The sequence below is a fragment of the Pogoniulus pusillus genome, chromosome 20, assembly GCF_015220805.1.
Source record: "Pogoniulus pusillus isolate bPogPus1 chromosome 20, bPogPus1.pri, whole genome shotgun sequence".
Taxonomy (NCBI): domain Eukaryota; kingdom Metazoa; phylum Chordata; class Aves; order Piciformes; family Lybiidae; genus Pogoniulus; species Pogoniulus pusillus.
The window spans coordinates 11,588,164-11,607,139 of NC_087283.1; the positions used below are offsets into that span (position 1 = coordinate 11,588,164).

At 48.5% G+C, this 18,976-nt stretch overlaps 1 protein-coding gene across 1 annotated transcript in view; it reads left to right on the forward strand.

The window, feature by feature from the left end:
• Positions 1-18,976, forward strand: part of ZFHX3 (zinc finger homeobox 3) — a 161,321-nt gene that overhangs the window by 127,588 nt on the left and 14,757 nt on the right. The window contains 2 exon segments of the mRNA XM_064160210.1: positions 10,568-10,701; positions 10,898-11,098. Of these exon segments, the coding sequence (XP_064016280.1) occupies positions 10,568-10,701; positions 10,898-11,098 (335 nt within the window).

The following is an 18,976-nucleotide window of genomic DNA, read 5'->3' on the forward strand; positions in this document are numbered from 1 at the left end:
CAGATTAGTAAAGGACACACACCATCAAGTCTCCAAAGGAAAACACATGAAGGAGTATGCAGACTATGTACATAAGCCCACAGAGAAGCCTTGCCCAGAGCCATTGCAAGGCAGAAGAGTGCACCCTCAGCAAGATGTATGCACGTGCTGATGTTGAATTCAGGTCCTGCTTTCAGACATGTAACAACATTACCCTGAATGTTAAAGCAAAACAAAATGTTATCCCCTGCTTGTGTACAGTGGTATGTGAAGCAGGTTCCACACCTCAGTCTGATATTGTTTCTGCTTTCGAGCTCCCTTAAGGAATGTGGCTGTGCTGCCATGTCCTTCTGGACTTCAGACATGGAAAGCAATGGAAACTAGGTCAAGTTATTCGTGGCAACCACAGAAGAGCTGTGTCTGCGTGTACAGGAATATCAAAACACCAGCGTACAAACTGGGACGTACCAGGGAGGGAGGTGGGCAGTGTCACAGAAGCACTCACTTGCTGGGACAGGAAACTGCAGAAGAGAGCTGGTCTGCAGGTCAGCAGAGCAGGAAGGCCATCAACCACCATGTCCAGAAAGCTGAAGAGCATAAAGCCTTCTTTGCATTCATCTTCACTAAACAGACTGACCACGTGAGAGCCCAGAGCAGCCCATGTCGGCATCTCTGCAGGGAGAGCTTGTCAGAGCTGCAGAACAGGCTGCAGGGCACTCAGTGAAACTGAATGTCAGATCTGTGACCTGCTGCCTCTTACCTGGGTGTTTGGGAAGGAGACTGAAGCGTCCTCAGACCCGTCAGCTGCTCTCTCCTGTGAATGCCCAGAAAACAGGGGAAGTGCCGCAGGGGGACAGGCGTGGTGTTAGCTGTGACTGCAGATGTAGCTGGGGAACCGCACACCTGCCAGCTCCGCTTGCCCCAGATTTCCTGGGAATTGACCAAACAACTGTTTGTAAGTACTGATGGGAAGATAATGAGATGAGTAACAGTCGACATGGATTTGTCAAGAACAAATCATGTCAACACGACCCAATTTCCTTCTGTGTGAAGAAGGTCCTGTTCACAGTCAGCATCTTGTGCCTTCTCCTCAGGAAGACTTTTGATGCTGCTTTTCGGAACGGTCTGAAAGCGAAGCACAAGTATTATGGTGCAGGTGAAAATACTGTGGGATATACCTGGAAAAGCTGTCTGGTTCTGAGCTTGAGGTGTCAAGAAAGTTGAGAAGCAGTTTCAGAAAGTCCAAAAAGCAAGAATGACCCAGAACAGAGCATGGTCTGCATAGTGTCAGCTGGGAGGAGAAAATGGAACAAACAGGTTTATTTGACCCAAAAAGAGAACCAAAGGGAGGAGAAGCTCAGTCTTCTTGTGCATAAAGTGCTTCTGAGAGAAAGGAAATAATCTGTTCTCCATGCTCAGGACAGAGACAAGCAATGGGCTTAAATTGAAGGGAGAAAGATTGAGGTTAGATAATAAATTTTTTAAAAATTCTCCTGGTACAGCTTGTGAAGCACTGGAGTAGATTTTCTGGGAAGGTTCCTCAAAGGTCTTTCAAGAAGATTAGATGAGCTGCTGTTGGGAATGAAGTGGGCACAGTTTATCCTGCTCTGGATGGACCAGCTGACCTTTGGAGGTGTCTCTGAGCCGTGCAATTCTGTGAAAGTGGGAGACAGACGAGAGAGAAGTGCAGGCTCGAAGCCAATAAATAGTGTGTTGAAGTGGGGGTTGATAGACCTGTTCTCTGTTCATCACGCTGCAATTTGATCATTATGTTCCTTAGCAATTTGCTCACCTTTTGTGCCTCAGTTTCTAGCTGTGTGCTGGGTGATTATTTTCTTCCTCTTCCTTGAAGATTTGTGAGATCTCTGACAAAATGTTGAGGCTGTCTCCCTGGCTGCCTCCACACAGATGTGCCGGTAGTGGGTCAGAGTTGTTTGGCAGCTCCACAGTACATCCACAGCAAGCTGCACTGACAGCAGTGAGTGCTGGGAGGAAAAACTTGCCTGCTCTCCACGTGGAAGTGTCAGAATGTCTCAGCTGCAAGGCAAATTCATTGATTCATGAGGTTATTTATTTTTAAACTGAATAATCTTACGCAGAAACACTTTTTTTAAGGTAATTCTTTCCATTAAAAGATACACATGGAAAACTCCATCCCAAATAAGGACTGACTTTACCTTGATTTTCACATACATCTTCGTGGCTCCTGAAGATGTCTGGAAGGCAGCAAGGCTGTCCACTTCCAGCCATGCTCACTCCGCCTCCATTATCCCTACTGCCAACATGCAGCAGCACTGTGACTCCTCAAACACTGCATGGAGAGCAAAGGGCTGATGTGCCCATCTCTAGACCTGTGTGCTTCCTCTTTTTTCCTCTCTCTCCAGCAGTGTGATGAGCATCTCCCAAATGCTGTTTGGTGCAGCCTATTCACCCCAGAGCCACCCTTGCCCTCTCACCCCCAAAGCCACCCCTGCACTGCCTTGTTCTACCCCAGAGCTGACCACCTCGGAGATGGAGAAGGGAGATGTACTTTGCCTGGTGGATAAGCTTCAGAAATTGTCTCACCTTGACTAACATCAGATTTATCACAAGCTAACCAGGGAGGAGGACAGAGATCATGGCTACTCCTGACTCCATTTTTTTCCTGACTCCATTTTTAAGGCAGGATCTAAACAATTAATATTCAACTCACTGGCTTCCAGCTAAAGCCAAACCAGACCAGGATGGACCAGCAGGAGACTTAAGATTTGGGGTGGGGCTTGCTTGTATTTTCCAACTAGAGCAAAGCACTTCATCTGCAGTGACCCAGCTACGAAAGAGACTTCCTTAATGCACTGTGAGTTGTATAGATGTGGAATATCAGCTTTCCTTGCACAAAAAACAAGAAACAAAGTCTGCTTAAAATACAGATTGAAATGAAATATTTCTAGAGGAGTAGCCTGAAGGGCTTTTATTTTTTTTTAATGATCTTTTTTTTTCCTTTTTTTTCTTTCTTTTTTTTTCTTTTTTTTTTAATCCATGATGCTCACCTAACAGAGCAATTAGTGCAATGGAGCGTCCCTGATTCGAATCCGTGGTAGATTGCTATTAAAGGAGGTATTAATGGGCTGCCCAGGGCCGGGAAATTGTTGCAGAAAAGTGTGTTTATGGAGTATGGTGCTGGCAGGCATGATTTCAATCGGATTTGACATGTTTAACATAAATGTATACTGCACAGCTCCTGCAGTTTATGAATAATTCCTACAGGCCCACTGCCTTTCTAATTACTGAAATTGAAAAAAACAGGTCAGGCAGATCCTGACGGAAATCTATTACTGCCCCTCCCCCTCCCCCCGGCCGCTTTTCTCTCTTTTTTTGATATATGGTGTTTGTTGAGCACTTAATGGCTAGAGGTTCTGTGGAGCAGCGTGAAGGAAGGGGCCAGAGCAGGCTGGCAGGAAGGGAATGAGGGCTCCTGACCCCGGTGCTGGGTGAAGGAAACCTCGGAGAGGAGATGGGAAGGCTTGCTGTGGTTGTGCTTGTTTCTGAGGATTTACAAAGCACAAAAGGCTCAAGCACAGGAAGACAGCAGGGACCGGAGTGCCACAGCTCGCTGGGGAGGCTGGGCAGGGAGCATGCTTGGTCCCAGCACTGTCTGCAGGAGCTGGGTGTCTGGTGTCTAGGGGATGAAGGGGAGGTGATGGCCAGTGGTGGCTCTAGGAGGACCCCAAAGGCCCATTGCTCTTCCCCAGAACTGGCCATGGGATCCTCTTCGGGCTCTAGAGCCAGCCAGCTCCAGAGCATCTCTGGTCACTCTGCACAACATCCTGGCTCTGACAGGCTCACCCAGTCCTGGTCTCTCCACACTGCTGCCTCTTGAGCCCAGCACCAGGCTCAGTGTGTTTGATGGTTCCTCAGGGTTGGCCAAATCGTTTTTATGACTTTTTTGGAGTTTATTTTTCTGTTTATACCTAGCAAAATGTGGCTGCTTGAAAAATGAAAAGCTGTCAAATTACCAGTCTGGCCCAAACGGAGCCATTGTTGGCTTACAGCTGCAAGAAATGCTCCTCTGTGCATAGCTCCCTTCCTGCCCTCCTGCCTACATGGCTCCTTGGCTCTCCACTGCCCTTGCCAGCTGCTGATCTTGAAAACACGTTCGTGTTGGGGTCACTGCATTAAACGCCACTGCTCCCTCCCCAGCAGTGGTAACACTTACTAACGTGCCACAGTCCCTGCACTCTGGGACACCTGGCAGCGTGGAGGGACTGTCTCAGTGGCACTGCTGGGTGACTTGCTCTGCTGCACCAGAGCCTGTCACAGAGCTCTGCTGTTTTCAGATACTTTTCATGCTTGGACTTTAGTAAGCAGGTCTCTGCTAAACACGCTCTGTGTTGGCTCTTTTTTCACCAGTAGTTTCTGCTTGTCCAGTAGCTGTGGTGCCTGTCAGTGCTGGTGACTTCTTGCTAGTTGTAAGGAGTTAGCAGCATTACTATCCTTTAGACCATCTGCCAAGCTCAACACATTGATTTAATGGATTAGTTGAGATGGTCTCTTGTGGTAGTTGAAATATTTGTCAGTTGAACTGGACAGTGCCATGCACACAGACTGACAGCTGACACGTAAATATAAAAGGTTATTGCATCTTTCAGGCACTTTATGATCTAAAAACACCCCAAGTTTTCCCATGGTTCTAAAGAGATAACCTTAGAGACTATTGCTGGAAGGAAGGCTGCAGTGCTTTGGGGTACCACTTTGCAAAGGCAAGGTCACACTGGGCAGCGGATGGGATGATTTTCTGTGTTGCTCATCTTTCCTCCTGCCCAGCATAAGCCTCTGTACAGCGAAGTGAGAGCTGCTGCTCCCAGGGCAGGGAATCCTGGCTTCAGACCAGGCCTTTTTTATTTTCATATGTTTCCCAGAGTGTTTTGCTACTTGTGTGCCAAGGTCAGCTTCTGCTGTGGCCACTGCCACCTACGTATCTGTAAGCACCTGGCCCCTGGTCCCAGTATGACCAGGCCACCTGTAACTCCTTGCTCCCTGAGTCAGAGTCGGGAATCTAGGATTGATGACAAGCGAAGCATTGCTGCCTCCTGCCCTGTGTGCTGCCCAGTGTTTCACCACAGTGTTTTCTGGGTGCTCTGTGTTTGTGGCAAGGAAGTCTGGTGGCAGCTGGGGCTTCTGGGTACTGTGATATGAATATTTAATCGTAATTCAGTTGTTCATACTCACTGCAGGCTGGAAGGTATGACACAGCATTAGAAAAACAAATTATTTGACCGCTTTCAGGGCCACATTTCTGAAAGGCAGCAATAAAGGTCTGGGCACAAAAGTGTGTGTGCAAATCTCTCTGTATTTACTTCTGCCCATCGTGCAGAAGTTATTTATCAAACAGAGCTGAAAAAACACTCTAGAGCAACAGGCAATGTACAGGCCCGTTAGTATGGCTACAACATCTTATTAGAGCGGATGGTACCTTCAGGGAATGAGGGATGTAAACAGCCAGTGTTTCGGAGAGAAACATCCAGCCATCTATTATTAAGACAAGAGGTAGCAGAGGGGCAGCGCTGGAGCTGTGCCAGGTGCCCAGGTCCTGTCTGGGGAGCCCTGAGCAGAGCTTTGGCCACTCTGGTGCCACTGAAGTCTCGGTGATGGAGTCACCTGAGTTGTTCTTGCTGCATGAACACAGGTTGTGTGTTTCTGTGGGATAGCAGCTGTCTTCCAGATTCCAGCATTTCATGTGCTGTTACTCTGAACTACTGAGCTGCTGCTTCTGAAACTGTGCAGGTTGATCTGGACCACAAGGCCTGGCCTTGCACATCCTCCGTGGTGAAAACCACACGAGCACGGAAACAGATAGCACAGTTGCTCCAGTCTCGGGATTTGGGGAGGAAAATCACAGCTTCTGTAAGGATGCTTCTCCACAAGACATGTGCTGGGGTGATGGCTGGACAGCTGCCATCATCGGCATCATCAGAGCCATGCAGGCGCAGCAGGCAGGTCGGTCTGGTCCAAGGGCTCATGATGCTGAGTAATTGCTCCAAGGAAATGTCAGGAGAGGTTTGAGGAGGGAGGCACCACCAAATATGGAATTTTATTTTCCATCAGGCAGTGAAAACACAGTTCCTTGGTCCTGCTGAAAACTTTTTCCCAGGCCAGCAGCTGAACTTAGTAGGAAAGAATCTTTCTCAGTAGGCTAGGGGCAGGGAGGGTGTTGATTTTAAATCAATGGAGATAGCAGAAACCCCACTGTAAATTTCTAGGGCAAGTGGCAAGCTGGTTTACGGAATGCAGGGAGATGAGAACCTCTGGCTTACGGAAAGCAGCATGAATTAATAATCATTTAATTGGCTTCTCCATTATGTTGCCTGGTTGGGAGATGGAAGTTTAGATGAAGGGGCTGTCAGAGGTGCTTTAGCTAAAAGAATCTGATGTCTGGAAGGAGGGTGGCTACTCCCTTCCCACCAGGATGGAGAGCAGGCAGCTTTCGGGACCTTTGCTGGTTTTGCCTCTGGATCTAGCAAAGGAAAAGATCCCACTTCCATCTCACCTCTGAAGTAACAGTTGGGGGAGTTTCTCCTCTTTCTCTGAAAAGCAGCTGTTGCTGAGGAAAAGTGAGAAGACAAGTAGATCTCCAGGAGAAGTGCTGTGGTGGGCCAGCACGCCTGCAGTGCTGTGCCATTCCGTGTGGCTTTTGGGTGCATTTGTTGAGAAGTGCAGCTTCTGCCCTGAGGTCTGTAGAGCTGCTAAAAAGTCCAATTAACAGAAGTACTAAGTGATGCATTGTACTTTAAACCCAGGGTTCTTTCTCCTTTCTGCAAGGCCTAGGCCTCTAAGTGTGATGTCGGACATGATGAGGGCACAGATGTTGTGTGCCAGTTCCTCTGGTGCTGTCTGGGGACCCTTTTGGCATTTTCAGATGAGGACATTTTGTCCTCTGCACTCGCTGCCGATACGAAGGTCCTGTGCAGCTGCCAGCAAACTCTGCATCAGGCACTGAGCTGCATGTCCTCATTTCTCCAGGCAGAAGAGAGTTCTTAATTCCTCTGATCTGTGATGTGGACTGAATGTGTCACTTCATGCGTTTGGCTGTTTATCAACAGTAAACTTTGGTCTCGGTGTTAAAATTCCCACTTGAGCTGTCAGCACAAAAATTAATACTTAGAACAAATATTCCATATGCATTTTCCAGAGCTCTGCAACAGAGCAATTGTTCTGGGGGCTGGACAAGCATTGATAATTCTGGGTTTGAAGGATTAAAGTCATGGGTTGGATCAAGTGCATTTAATGAAACTGGGCACTTTGGAGATGAAGTAAAAGTACAGTTTAACTTTTCCCTCATTCTTCCCAGGAGAAAGGGAATAGTAAAATGCCCTGTCTGACTCCAGTGGTTAGAGCTCCTGTGGGATAGTGAGCAGTTACTGAATTCAGTGACCGCAGATGAAAACGTCATGCCAGTGAGTTCTACAAGTGGTGCACAGGGAAGTTGGTGGCAGAGAGTGAGGATCAGGGATTCCCTGAGTTCCTCATGCCTGACTGTGCCAGTGCAAATCCCACCACTAATCGGGACACAGGGGTTCTGTAAGTGTCCCAGGCTCACTCCGTTGAAGCTCACATGAGTTTATAATGCAGTTCTCACTCTGTTGCTGAAGCTGAAAATGTTGTCATCCACGGCTTGGAAAGATGACTTATGTATGTAAGCCAATGTTTCTGCAGCTCTCCCTTCCCTCCCTCAGTCCCAGAGCTGGCAGTGCCAGCATGGCTCACTGCAGTGCTGGGCAGTGAGTTTGTAGAGCAGCTGATGCCCAAAGGTTTGAAGCTGCAGCTGACGGATAGAGAGCCCAGAGAGACCCTGTCTGAGCTGTGCAGGAGACACAGGGCAGAGAAGTATAAGGGGACCCAAAGCTCTTCCAGGGCAGAGAAGTATAAGGGGACCCAAAGCCATGGCTGTGTTGTCATCCCAGCCTGGTGCAGGGTAGCAGCAGAGCTCACACAGCTGTGTTACCACACTGGCAGACCTGGGGTCTCCAAACACTGGTCCTAATGCCTGACTGCCTGAGCTGATGCTTCAGTGTCTGAAGTTACACCAAGGAGGGGACAATGTCAACAGTTATTAGTCTCCCTCTTGGGGCCACTCATATCACACAAGGCTCAGGCAGCACATTTTAAAGCAGGCTGGTCGTTTTCCTGCTATGGTGCAGCTCTCAGTAGTGGTCTTCGCATCCCCAAACCCACTGGGAGAAGAAGCACAGGTGGGTTTAGGGCAGTGCTGTGCTTCTCATGCTCCAAGCACATTTTATTACCAGGAAGGAAGAAAGACCAGCTTGGTCTTGTAGATATCTTTAATGGCTTTCCAGTTCTGACCCCCAGGGAGGGTCTTAGGTTCAAGCTAGCAGGTTGACCTGAGAAGCAACTCTTCATTCTGTACAGGCCAGAGCAGAACTGGTGTTGGTGTCCATGTGTCGGCACTGACACCACAGACTTGTTCTATCCAAAGAAACTCAAGGCTTGGATGTTTTTGTGGAGGTGGCAGCACAGTGGGATTCTGCTGTTTTGGTTTCAGATGCAGCCAGAACTTTAGATCCATGTGTGGGTGTGTGGCAGAGCAGTGCTGTGGGGCAGGGTTTTGGCATGGCCAAGTCTACCAGGAGAAATTGAGTCAGTATCAGAGCTCCCCCAAACCCTGTCTCCCTCTGGTACTACTGTTAGATATTTGCATTGCCTGTTTTTGCTCTCCTGGAAGTTGTTTTGCCTCTATCTAACTGAAGTCCTAGTAGTCAGCAAGTTATCCATGGGACAGCAATGTGCCTGTGTGGCCAAGAGGGCCAATGGCATCCTGGGATGCTTTAAGAAAAGTGTGTCCAAAAGGCCTAGGAAGGTTCTCCTCCCTCTCTGTTCTGCCCTGGTGACACCCCACCTGGAACACTGTCTCCAGTTTTGGGCTCCCTATTTCAAGAGAGACAGGGATCTGCTGGAGAGAGTCCAACAGAGAGTTACAAGGATGACTGCAATACTTGAACATCTCTCTTATGAAGAATCACTGAGAGACCTGGGGCTGTTTGGTCTTGAGAAGAGAAGGTTGAGAGGGGTTTTACTAACATCTACAAGTAGCTGAGTGGCACATGTCAAGGTGAAGGTGCCAGTCTCAGTGGTGCCCAGTGATAGGACAAGGAACAGTGGGTACAAGCTAGAACACAGGAGGTTCCATGTCAACAAGAGAAGACAGGGAGGGTGACAGAGCACTGGAACAGTCTGCCCAGAGAGGTTGTGGAGTCTCCTTCTCTGGATCCTTCCAAGACTCTCCTGAATGAGTTCCTATGTGGCCTGCCCTAGGTGATCCTGCTTTGGCAGGGCGATTGGACCTAAGGACCTCTAGAGGTCCCTTCCACAACTCCTAATATCCTATGATTCTGTGAGCGCTTGGAGGAGGAGTCTGACAGGGAAGGTGGTTAGAAATGGGGGCTGTATTTCACTGTGATGTGGCACCTCTCAAAGCACAGCTCTTTGATGGTGGGAGGAAAGCTCTTTGAGAAGAAAACAGTTTGCCTGTATCTTACCCTGATGGCATCTTCTGAAGAAGGGAGTGGATAAACCAGCGGGTTCACAAAGAGAGTAAGAGACAAGAGGAAGAGTATGGGGGCCCGGTCTGAGAATGCTACAGTGTCTTGTTAATCGGCAGCCGATCCATCATATTAAATATCCAGCTGTCAGATATTACCTTTCAAGTGAAAATGAATAACTCCCATTAAGGGCAAAATGGGTTTGAAGTCGATCCGAGACAGATTAAAGTACTGTTATGAATGTGTGTTCGGGGAGGAGGAGATGGGGGCTGTGTATAATATACTTGTCCTTACAGTTTTTAAATAATAGATGTCCCACAAATTTATGTACTGCAGGCTGCCAGGCTTCGGAGGAGGGGAAAGGTCAGCCATGAGCTGCTCACAGCACTGCAACTTGCAGAGTGTGTTGCTGTTGACTTCTGGGCTTGTTTGCCTGTTTCTGCTTTGCTGAAGTAAAATCACCTTTCCTTAGCTTGTTACAGCCTGAGAGTGTCCTAGTTTTGTCCCAGCACTGGCTGCAGGCCAGGTCTCTGCCACCCAGATTTTGGTGGAACCACTTGTTGGAGCTGACCAGGGCTGTTGTGGCACTTGGGTTGATAGTCACAGCTGTCACCAAGGCAAACATAATCCAGAGTGTTCTATGCAAAATGTCCCGGGTGAGCTGGGAGTGTGAGTTCTGCTCTTCAATCAGCCCAGCTGCTCGTGGAGATGGCACATGAGCCTTCATGTCTGGCCAAGCGTTTGTGTGTCTGATGTAAACACAGCACCAGACTCTCCTGCATCTAACAGGTTGTAAGCAGCCCACAAGAACAGCTGAGATTTCTCTGCTTCTAGCTGTAAATGATGTGGTTCCCTTACTATGGGACATCATCAAGAATGAACTTCTTTTGGCCAGGTGTGCTTTGTAGGACAAATTTTAGTCCACAGGCTCATCCTTCTCCAAGTCTTTGGTATGTGTTTCAAGCAATAGCAGCAGAGTAAATAGAAATACTGTGTTTGTCCAACTGAAGCCTCTTAGGGGATGTCCTGATATAAATCTCTTTCTGTTGCAGCACCAACCAGCCAGGCAGAGAAGGAGCTGACAGAGCCTCCAGCATCCTCTAAACGAATATCATTTCCCAGCAGCTCTGAGTCACCTCTCCCCTTTAAATGGTCAAAAACTTCAGAGGAGACCAAATCAGAGCAGGTAAGGAAGGAGAAACCAGCTTCTGTCAGGAGATAATTTGTTCCATATGTGCCAAAAGCAAAGAGTAAAATAGGAGATGGAAGATGAAAGGTGATAACTGGTGGTGGGAGAAGGCTCCAAATTATTAAGTCTACCTGTAAGGAAAGAAGAAGCAGCAGCTGTAGCAGGTGGTTGATTCCTTCGTCTTGCTCTGCAGATGTATCAGTGCCCTTACTGCAAGTACAGTAACACAGACGTGAATCGGCTGCGGGTGCACGCCATGACCCAGCACTCAGTGCAGCCCATGCTCCGCTGCCCGCTCTGCCAGGACATGCTGAACAACAAGATCCATCTGCAGCTGCACCTCACCCATCTGCACAGCGTGTCACCTGACTGTGTCGAGAAGCTCATCATGACGGTAAGTGTCTGCCTAGTCAAGCGTGTCTGCTGCCTTCCCAGCACAGATGGAGAGCAAAGGAATGGCCTGACCCACGTGGGCTGACTTTGCTGTGTTGGGCAGCTCCTTCATCTGTCAGGGCTCTCATCTAGGTTTTTCCCATGCCTGCTTTGTCTGCAAAGTCTCTTGTCCATGCTTGAGCACTGTGGAAACTGGCAGTGGTTCAGTGCTGAGTAACTTCCCTGTGAAGAGATTAGAAAAAATGCCATTTCCTTTGACCACTGAGCTCATTGCATGGGATCACATTCTGCACAGAAGCTTCTGGGAGATGCAGGAGCTGATGTGCCCAGTGTGATTAAGGTATCATTACAGGAAATTGGATATCAGGTTTCTGTTTAAAATATGATTTTGAGAACCAATGGAGTAGCTTGCCTTGGCAGTCTCATCTCATGGAGGGAGACAGTCCTATTGTGCAGCCCATGTTCTGCACTCTGTTCACTTAATGAGGATCATTGTTAGGGTTGTATGAGATAAGCTGGATCTGTTCCTTCCATGAAGAGTTGCTCCATCCAAAATTACAATGCTTTTGTTGTGTAACAATTCCCTTTTTTCTGGGTAACCTGAACAAGGAAGGGATACACTGCTGTTGGCCCAAGGGAGGTGGAACCTTATGGGACCTCGTTGAATGCTAAAGCTGCTTTTTTAAGTGCTTTTTAAAATGTTTGGAAGTGCCTGGGTTTAAATTAAAATTTAAGCACAGGCATTTAAAATCCTCTGAGGTAGAAAGTTAGCCACTGAAGTGTGGAGTGAGAATCCTCTGGATCAAGTTAACTGTCCTCATGTAGAGCTTAAAACTTGTAACAATGCCACTTCTCAAGTTGTTGGAGAAACAACATCGTGCCTGTGTCTGGGTGGTGATTGCTGTTGCTTGTGGGGCTTGTGATGGGGAGCAGAACCTTCAGACACAGGTTGTGGTTCAGCACGAACATGTTTGCACCAGACTCTTGTTCTACCCCACATCCTCGCTTTAGCACCTGGTTTGGGAATCCTTCTACAACACTGTCTTCAAGGAATCAAAATTTGTCTAACTCATGAGCTGGTGCTCTGTCAGAAGAAGCAAATTCACAGTGCAGTGTCCCGGTCCTCATTGCGAGATCTGGGTTTGTTCTCTGGCTAGCTCTACCTCAGAGCTGCTGACCCAGAGGCTCTGGTGGTGGTGTGCACAGGAAGTTGTGTGAGCACCTGCCAGACCTCTTCTGCAGTACTTGTACCTGCTGTGGCAGTGCAGATGCCCACAACGGCTGACCTCTTTCCCCAGTGCTCAGGTGCTTCCTTCAGTAAAGATCATTTTGGTTCCCAGCAAGTTCTTCCATGAATTCCCCTTTCCCAGGTTTCACACGAGTGCTGCTTTCCACCTGCTAGTGTCAGTGCAGGTAGAATTAGTAAGGCACTTTGCAGTAGCCCTTCTCGGTTCACAAATGAGTTGTGTTGTCAGATTTCTATGCTCGTACTGCTTTGGTGTAATCTTCAGAGCAAGGTTGTGTCTGCATTTAGGCATTTGTCACCATGTATATAAAATAAGTGTTTATGTTGATTCCTGTCAGTTCTTTCTGTATGATTTTTTTCTTGCATGCCATGTCTGCTTGTTTTCGCCCTTCTTTGCCAATTCTTCACAATGGTGACAGAAACAAGCATTTCCACTGTAACTCTCACCTTCTTTATCAGCTTCCCTCCAGTGATATATCAGGTGGTGATGGGACATGGGGGGATGGAGCAGAACTAGAAGTGGGTAGATTCAGATTGGGTGTTAGGAAGAAGTTCTTCACCATGAGGGTGATGAGACACTGGAACAGGTTGTCCAGGGAGATGGTAGAAGATAGAAGACCCATCCCTGGGAGTTTTTAAGGCCAGGCTGGATGGGGCTCTGAGCATGCTGATCTGGTGTGAGGTGTCCCTGCCCATGACACAGGGATTGGAGCTAGATGATCCTTGAGGTCCCTTCCAGGCCTGGCAATTCTGTGGTTCTGTGACATCATCTGAGCAATGCCATGCAGCATTGCCCTGCAGCATTGGCCAGCTTTTCTCTTACAGTTCTCTTCCCTTTCTATCACCCTTCCAGCCTTCTCGTGGTCTTTCTTAAATATCTTTATGGTTTTCATTTTCTTGGTTTGCTTTACCAGTGTCACTTCTGTGGCCTCTCACTCAGCCCCATTAGGTTTTGCTAGAACCAAAGATGCGTCCTGTGCCCCTTGGGCTGCAAAGGCCCATGGTGACTATTGTTGGACCAGTGGTCTCAACCAACCACAAGAACCATGTGTACCCCAAGTAGGAGCTGCATCATGGAACCCATTAAAAATCTCACCAGGCCAGCAGGTCCCAATGCTCTCTGAATAACAAAATACAGAGTGGAGGAGGAGAAGAGCACCAGCAACTCCCTGCCCCTCTAAAGGCAGCCCTGCCTGCGGGCTCTAATAGGGCATAGCTCTGCTCCACTGACCACTCATGCACCTTGATCAAGGAGCTTTCCAATCACAAAACTTCAGTCTCTGCAACCTGCATCTGATTTGGTTGATGGTGCTTAAGTGTGCAAATACCTTTTGAGGGCTTGAATGAATCTTGTTAGCTTGTGACTAAATTATGGAAGACATTTTGGCCTTACAGGTGCAGTGAGCAGAAGCTGAGCTCCTTTCTTACACCGACAAGTATAAGCACTTTGCTAAGGGTATCAGCTATGCTGATTTGGAATGGTTGATTTCTCAGCTGGGCTTTTGGCAGAAGGTGCAGTCTGGAATGGGTGCAGTTTAGCTGGTCCATCCTCTTGGCCTCAGCATGTCTGTGTCCCCCAGGATACAGGGAAACTGACAGAAGCTATTTGTTAATGGCCAAAGCAACTGCAATGCTGTGGAGGACAGTCCCCTTCGGTGAGTGTACCTCATCCTGCTGCTGCAGACCCAGACCTCTGGTGAGAACCATGGAGGCCAGCATAGCTGTGAAGTTCATCTTTTTGCTTGTTCCTGGTTTTTCCACCTTGCTGTTGACACCAGCCCTGATTTTGTTGACTCCCAGAGATGCTACCCCTCCAGCCTCAAGTCAAATAGTGTGTGGGGCAAGAGGGCAGCTCTTTGCATTAAATGACAACTATTTTGAGAAATCAGTGTGACTTCTGCAGAGTGTGGCAGCACCAAGGGTCCCTAAGGCTCCTGTCCCAGTCTGACATGTAATTCAGGTCTTAGTGCCACGAGGGAGTTGCAGTCTGGTAGCTGGGAGCCAGGTTCCTTTGGACACAGTGTCTTTGGGCTCGATGCTGGGAGGAGGCTCCAGTTAATAATACCTTATCAGACGCCTTTCAGGAACCTGCAGTGTCTAATATGTCTGTTGCCATAGTAACGGCTTCTTGCCTATGCTCAGCATCTTGGGGCTGGCTGTTCCATGCCCCATCCTTTTCATATCTACGAGCAGCCGGGCTGGCTGTCCCACGAGACACCAGGTCCTCCCCACCAGCCTCAGCGCTGGCACAGGGGCTCGGCTGCAGCCATGGGCTGAGGAATGAGGAACATGGTGTGGAGCCAGGGAAACCCTCGTGGGGCAGGTGCTCCTGCCATCCTCCCATCTCCTTCAGCATCCCTTCCACGGGGCTGGTGAGTGGATGTGGCCAGGTTCATCTGACGTGGCATTTCAGCCACTCAGAGCAGGTCTAATCGCCATCTTCCCGCGTAACAGCCTCTCTGCTAATCTCGGGCCTGCACCGCTTCAGCAGAGAGCCCCTTAATGAGGGTGAAGTGCAGTTCGCCCGCGCAGTCGATTGACAAGACTGATGGGCTCAAGCCGGGAGAAGGGACAGCTTCCCAAGAGCCTCCAGGAGTGGGGAGCTCTCCCTCCTCCCGCGGCCGGCTTTATCCTGCACATTCCTCTCCCATCGTCTCTGTTGTCAGTTTTCCTCAGTTTAAGGCATCTTCCCTGTGTTTCAGCTGTCCTTCCATCTTTCCCTTTTCTTCCCTTGCTCTGAGAGTAATTCCTGCCTGTCCCTGCCATCCTCACTTCTCCTTGCCATCTTTACATTTTTCCCCTCTTTCCTATTGTCTTTTCTTACTGCTCTCTCCCTTCTGCTGTCACTCAATTTTTCTCTCTCCCTCCTTCTCGCCCCCTCTCACTCCCCCCTTTCCCTCTCACTCTGTGTCTCATTCTCCATCTCGGATGAAGGTAATGAAAATAATCGGGCTTCATTAATTCTGAGCCCTGTGAGATGATAGCCATTTGGAGCCATGTTTGCCAATTAGATGGTCTAAATTAGAAGTGACCTTGGTATACTGCCATCGCTTTGCCTCTCTGAGTCTAATGAAGCTTTTCACTCCAGCACCCTCTCTCTCTCTTTGTAATGGAAATTACCTCCTTTGTCTGGTTGGGAACCTTGCATCACATGTGCATCTCCCCCTGGTTGCATGGACATAGGGATAGTAACATATCTCCTCAGACCCCTTCTAGAGATTTTCTTTTCCAAGCTGCATGATTTCAGCATTTTGGGGCATTTTCAGAGGAACTGCCCAGACTGTCCATTCATTTGGTCACTTGGTCAGGAGGAAAGTCAGAGTAGGCAGAGCAGGGCACAAGTGGAGCTGGCTCTTCATGCTGTCCAAGATTAATTTTTCAGACATGCCAAGAATATGCTTGTGTCACACTGCCAGGGCCAGCACAAGAGGCGTGTTAGAGCTCCAAGCCTCCGGCCTGTGCTGATAAGCAGCTCTGCAGCTCATCACCTCCAAAATCTGGTGGATCCAGTCATGACAGGAGCCATGCTTGTCACTGCTGGGGGTTGACACCAGTGAGGAGTGGACCCGCCAAGTTCTTCTCTAGAGTGGTGACAGGTCTGTAGGTGTCAGGACATGTGTGATTTACTGAGGATGCTCACGGGGCAGGGAAGCAGGAGATGTGTCCTGTGAACCCTTGGGCTTTGTAGCAATTGCTGGACCATGTTGTCCATGGGATGGGATGTTCATGCACTTCAGTGAATCTCATCACAATAAAGACATGTTACCTGCTTCAGAGGATCTGAATTGCAACTGAAAGAGAAGGTCCTGGGAGCAGGAAGTCTTGTCCCAACAACTCTACATCTTTTAAAGCAGGTAATTGGCTTCCCTGCTTTAGAAGGAAGTTCTCTGTCTCCAGTGCAGACCACAGGGGTGATGTTTTGAAGTGGGACACAGGAGGGGCTGCCACAGTCTCCAGACCAAACTTCCCCCTCCAGTCTTCATTCAAGGGAGTTCTCTGCCTCAGTGAGTGGGATAGGGCAGGGAGATGGACAGGGACAGGACAGCTGGAATGAAGGGTGTCCCCAGAGTGCCTGCCCCAGTGCTAGGGGTTTTCCTGGAGACACTGGCTCTAGTCATTGAAGTACCAATATAGAGAACCTGATCTATGTATTGGTATCCAAATGCCAGAGCTGTCAGAGGGACCTGTCGATCCCTTCTCACTGCTCAGTTTTGTTTGGACAGAAAGGTCAAAAGTGATGTGAGTCAAGGGGACCATTTGCTTTCTGTGCCACAGCGTTGGGTGAGCAGCCTCAAGGAGACACAGCTTGTGGAGCATGGGGGACAAACGCTCTCAGGGCTGTGCACAGTGGATCTGGTGTCACACAGTAGTGTTTCCAAGCTGGAAGGCTTTGCTGGTGGCCCTGTGGGCCAGAATATCACGTCTGCAGCTGCAAAGGGGATGCAGTTTAATGTTAGAGCAAAACAAGTATGTACAGAGGAAGGAAAGGGCAAAGACAAATCACATCTGTCAGACTTACATCTGTAGGGTGGTTGTTTCAACAACAGCTTATGCTGACTGACGTATTGCCATTGTGGAACAGTTGATACTGAGGAGATGTCAAAACGGGGGGGATGGAGGCACTGAGCAGAGCTGAGAGTGGATGCTGGGATCACATGCAAGGTGTTGCCTGCTCAGGTGAGAGAAGGCAGAGCATGTTTAACAGCATCACGTGCTAACACAGCCTGTGCTCAAGATAACCACCGTCCTCTCCATCACCAGAACAGTTAATACCGTTTAAATACAGCTGAACACAGAACAGTGTGTCACAGAGCTCTGCTGTCTGTTTATCTGCTGGGCAGCCATGGACCACTAAACCCTCCAGCCTTGTGGTCCTCCCACCATTTGTCGACATTAAAAACAGCCAGAGTGCTCTTTACAAGGAAATGGTGCATCCTCTGACCAGTTTGCAGTGCAGAAGGAATGACAGAGTTCAAAATGGGCAGTCTGGAATTCAGTGCAACTGCAGAATGATTTGAGATGTGCACCCCATTTTCACCATTACCTTTGCTCCCTCCTGTGGGTGATCCACAGGGATGAAGAGGCAGATTAGTCCTGCCCTGGAGAATGGTGTAAGAACAGGCAGCATTTGCAGGAGAAGCCTGAGTGGTACTGACCAAATAGAGGACTAAAGTGGCTCCAGCTGCTGAAGCAAGGCCAGTGCCTTGTTCTCAAGGTTTTGCTTCCCAGTGACAGTGCCGTCTCGACTTCTCGACTGCTGGCAGTTGCCCTACATCCATGCCCAGAATTCAGGTTTCCTGCACCTTTTTGCTGTTTGCCTTTTGGGATTTGTGTCTGTAACAGTGTAATGTGCCACCGCCTGCTTTTTATCTCCCCCCTTGCTTTTTTCCTCTGTTTATTTATTGTGGTGGGAGGGGTAGGCAGTAGGGTGAAACTGTGGCTGTGGAGATGCAGGTAGATAAAGGTAATTACTTAAACACACATAGGGCAGGACTTACTGGTTTGGAGACCCAGATTAAGATGCAGAGGAGCATGTGAGGTTGATGATTATATTTCGGGGAGAGTTAATTGACGGAAGGTGAAGGCAGACAAAGAACCGCTGCTTACTGCCTTCTTGAATCCCAATCAGGAATTATGATTAAAGACGCGGCGAGACAACAGAGGCCTGATGAATTGGTGTCTTTTTTTTTCTTTTTTTGCCGTCATTCACACTTGATTGACTTCAACCTTTCAAGTGCAAAAGTCTCTCTTTTCCATTATTATTCATAGCCATCTGAGTTTTTCTAATTAAAGTGTATGAAAACAATTACTGATCCGTCGTACTGAGCGTGGTAGTGGGGCTGGCTGCCGTACTGTACGGCGTATGAAAAGCCCGCCGTTCTCTGTAATGATGTGCAGCTGAGGTGTTAGATAATTTTCTTCTTTTTCTACTCTGGTTTGTTGGTTGGGGTTTTTTTTTGTTTTTAACGTCTCTTGATTTATTTTTCATAATTCCTAAAGATCCTAGGAAAGCACTCGCCCTGCTGGTACAGCTGAGGGGGATGGCTCCTTCTTGCTTCCCGTTGCTTGTCCCCCTCCTCCGACCATGGCTACCAGGAATTAACCAGTGACCTTTCATGTCTCCCAACCAAACACCGGCAGCTATCAGATGCTCCTGCTTAGAGGAAAAGGTGGAATGAATGTAGTGCGTGCTCAGGTTCCCTCCTGGTGATGTCAGTGTCAGCTGCCTTTCTCGCAGGCATGGGTGGGACCCAGTGCCCACGCTATGCACCAGCCGTCCCAGAGCAGGCAGGGAGCTCAGTGTCCCTCCCATGGACTTCAGGTGTCCAGCTGCTTGTAGGTGAACATTTGTTTTTGAGATTTTCTGTGGACTGGTTTTGCTTCCATTTGCTTAGTGAAATCAAGGTCTAGTCTGTGTTTGCTTGGATTTGACACATGTGTAGATAAGGAAGATCTCACATCCTACACGCAGGTTTACCTTAAGCTCCACCACAGATCTGCTAATATCTGATGCAGTTTGTTTGGAGCCTTGTGGTCCTTGACTTTGCAGCAAGCAAGGTACACAGTGTGCAGACAACAGCTTCACTCACTGTCTTCTGAAATCCAAGGTTCAAATGCCCTCTGAGTATCTGA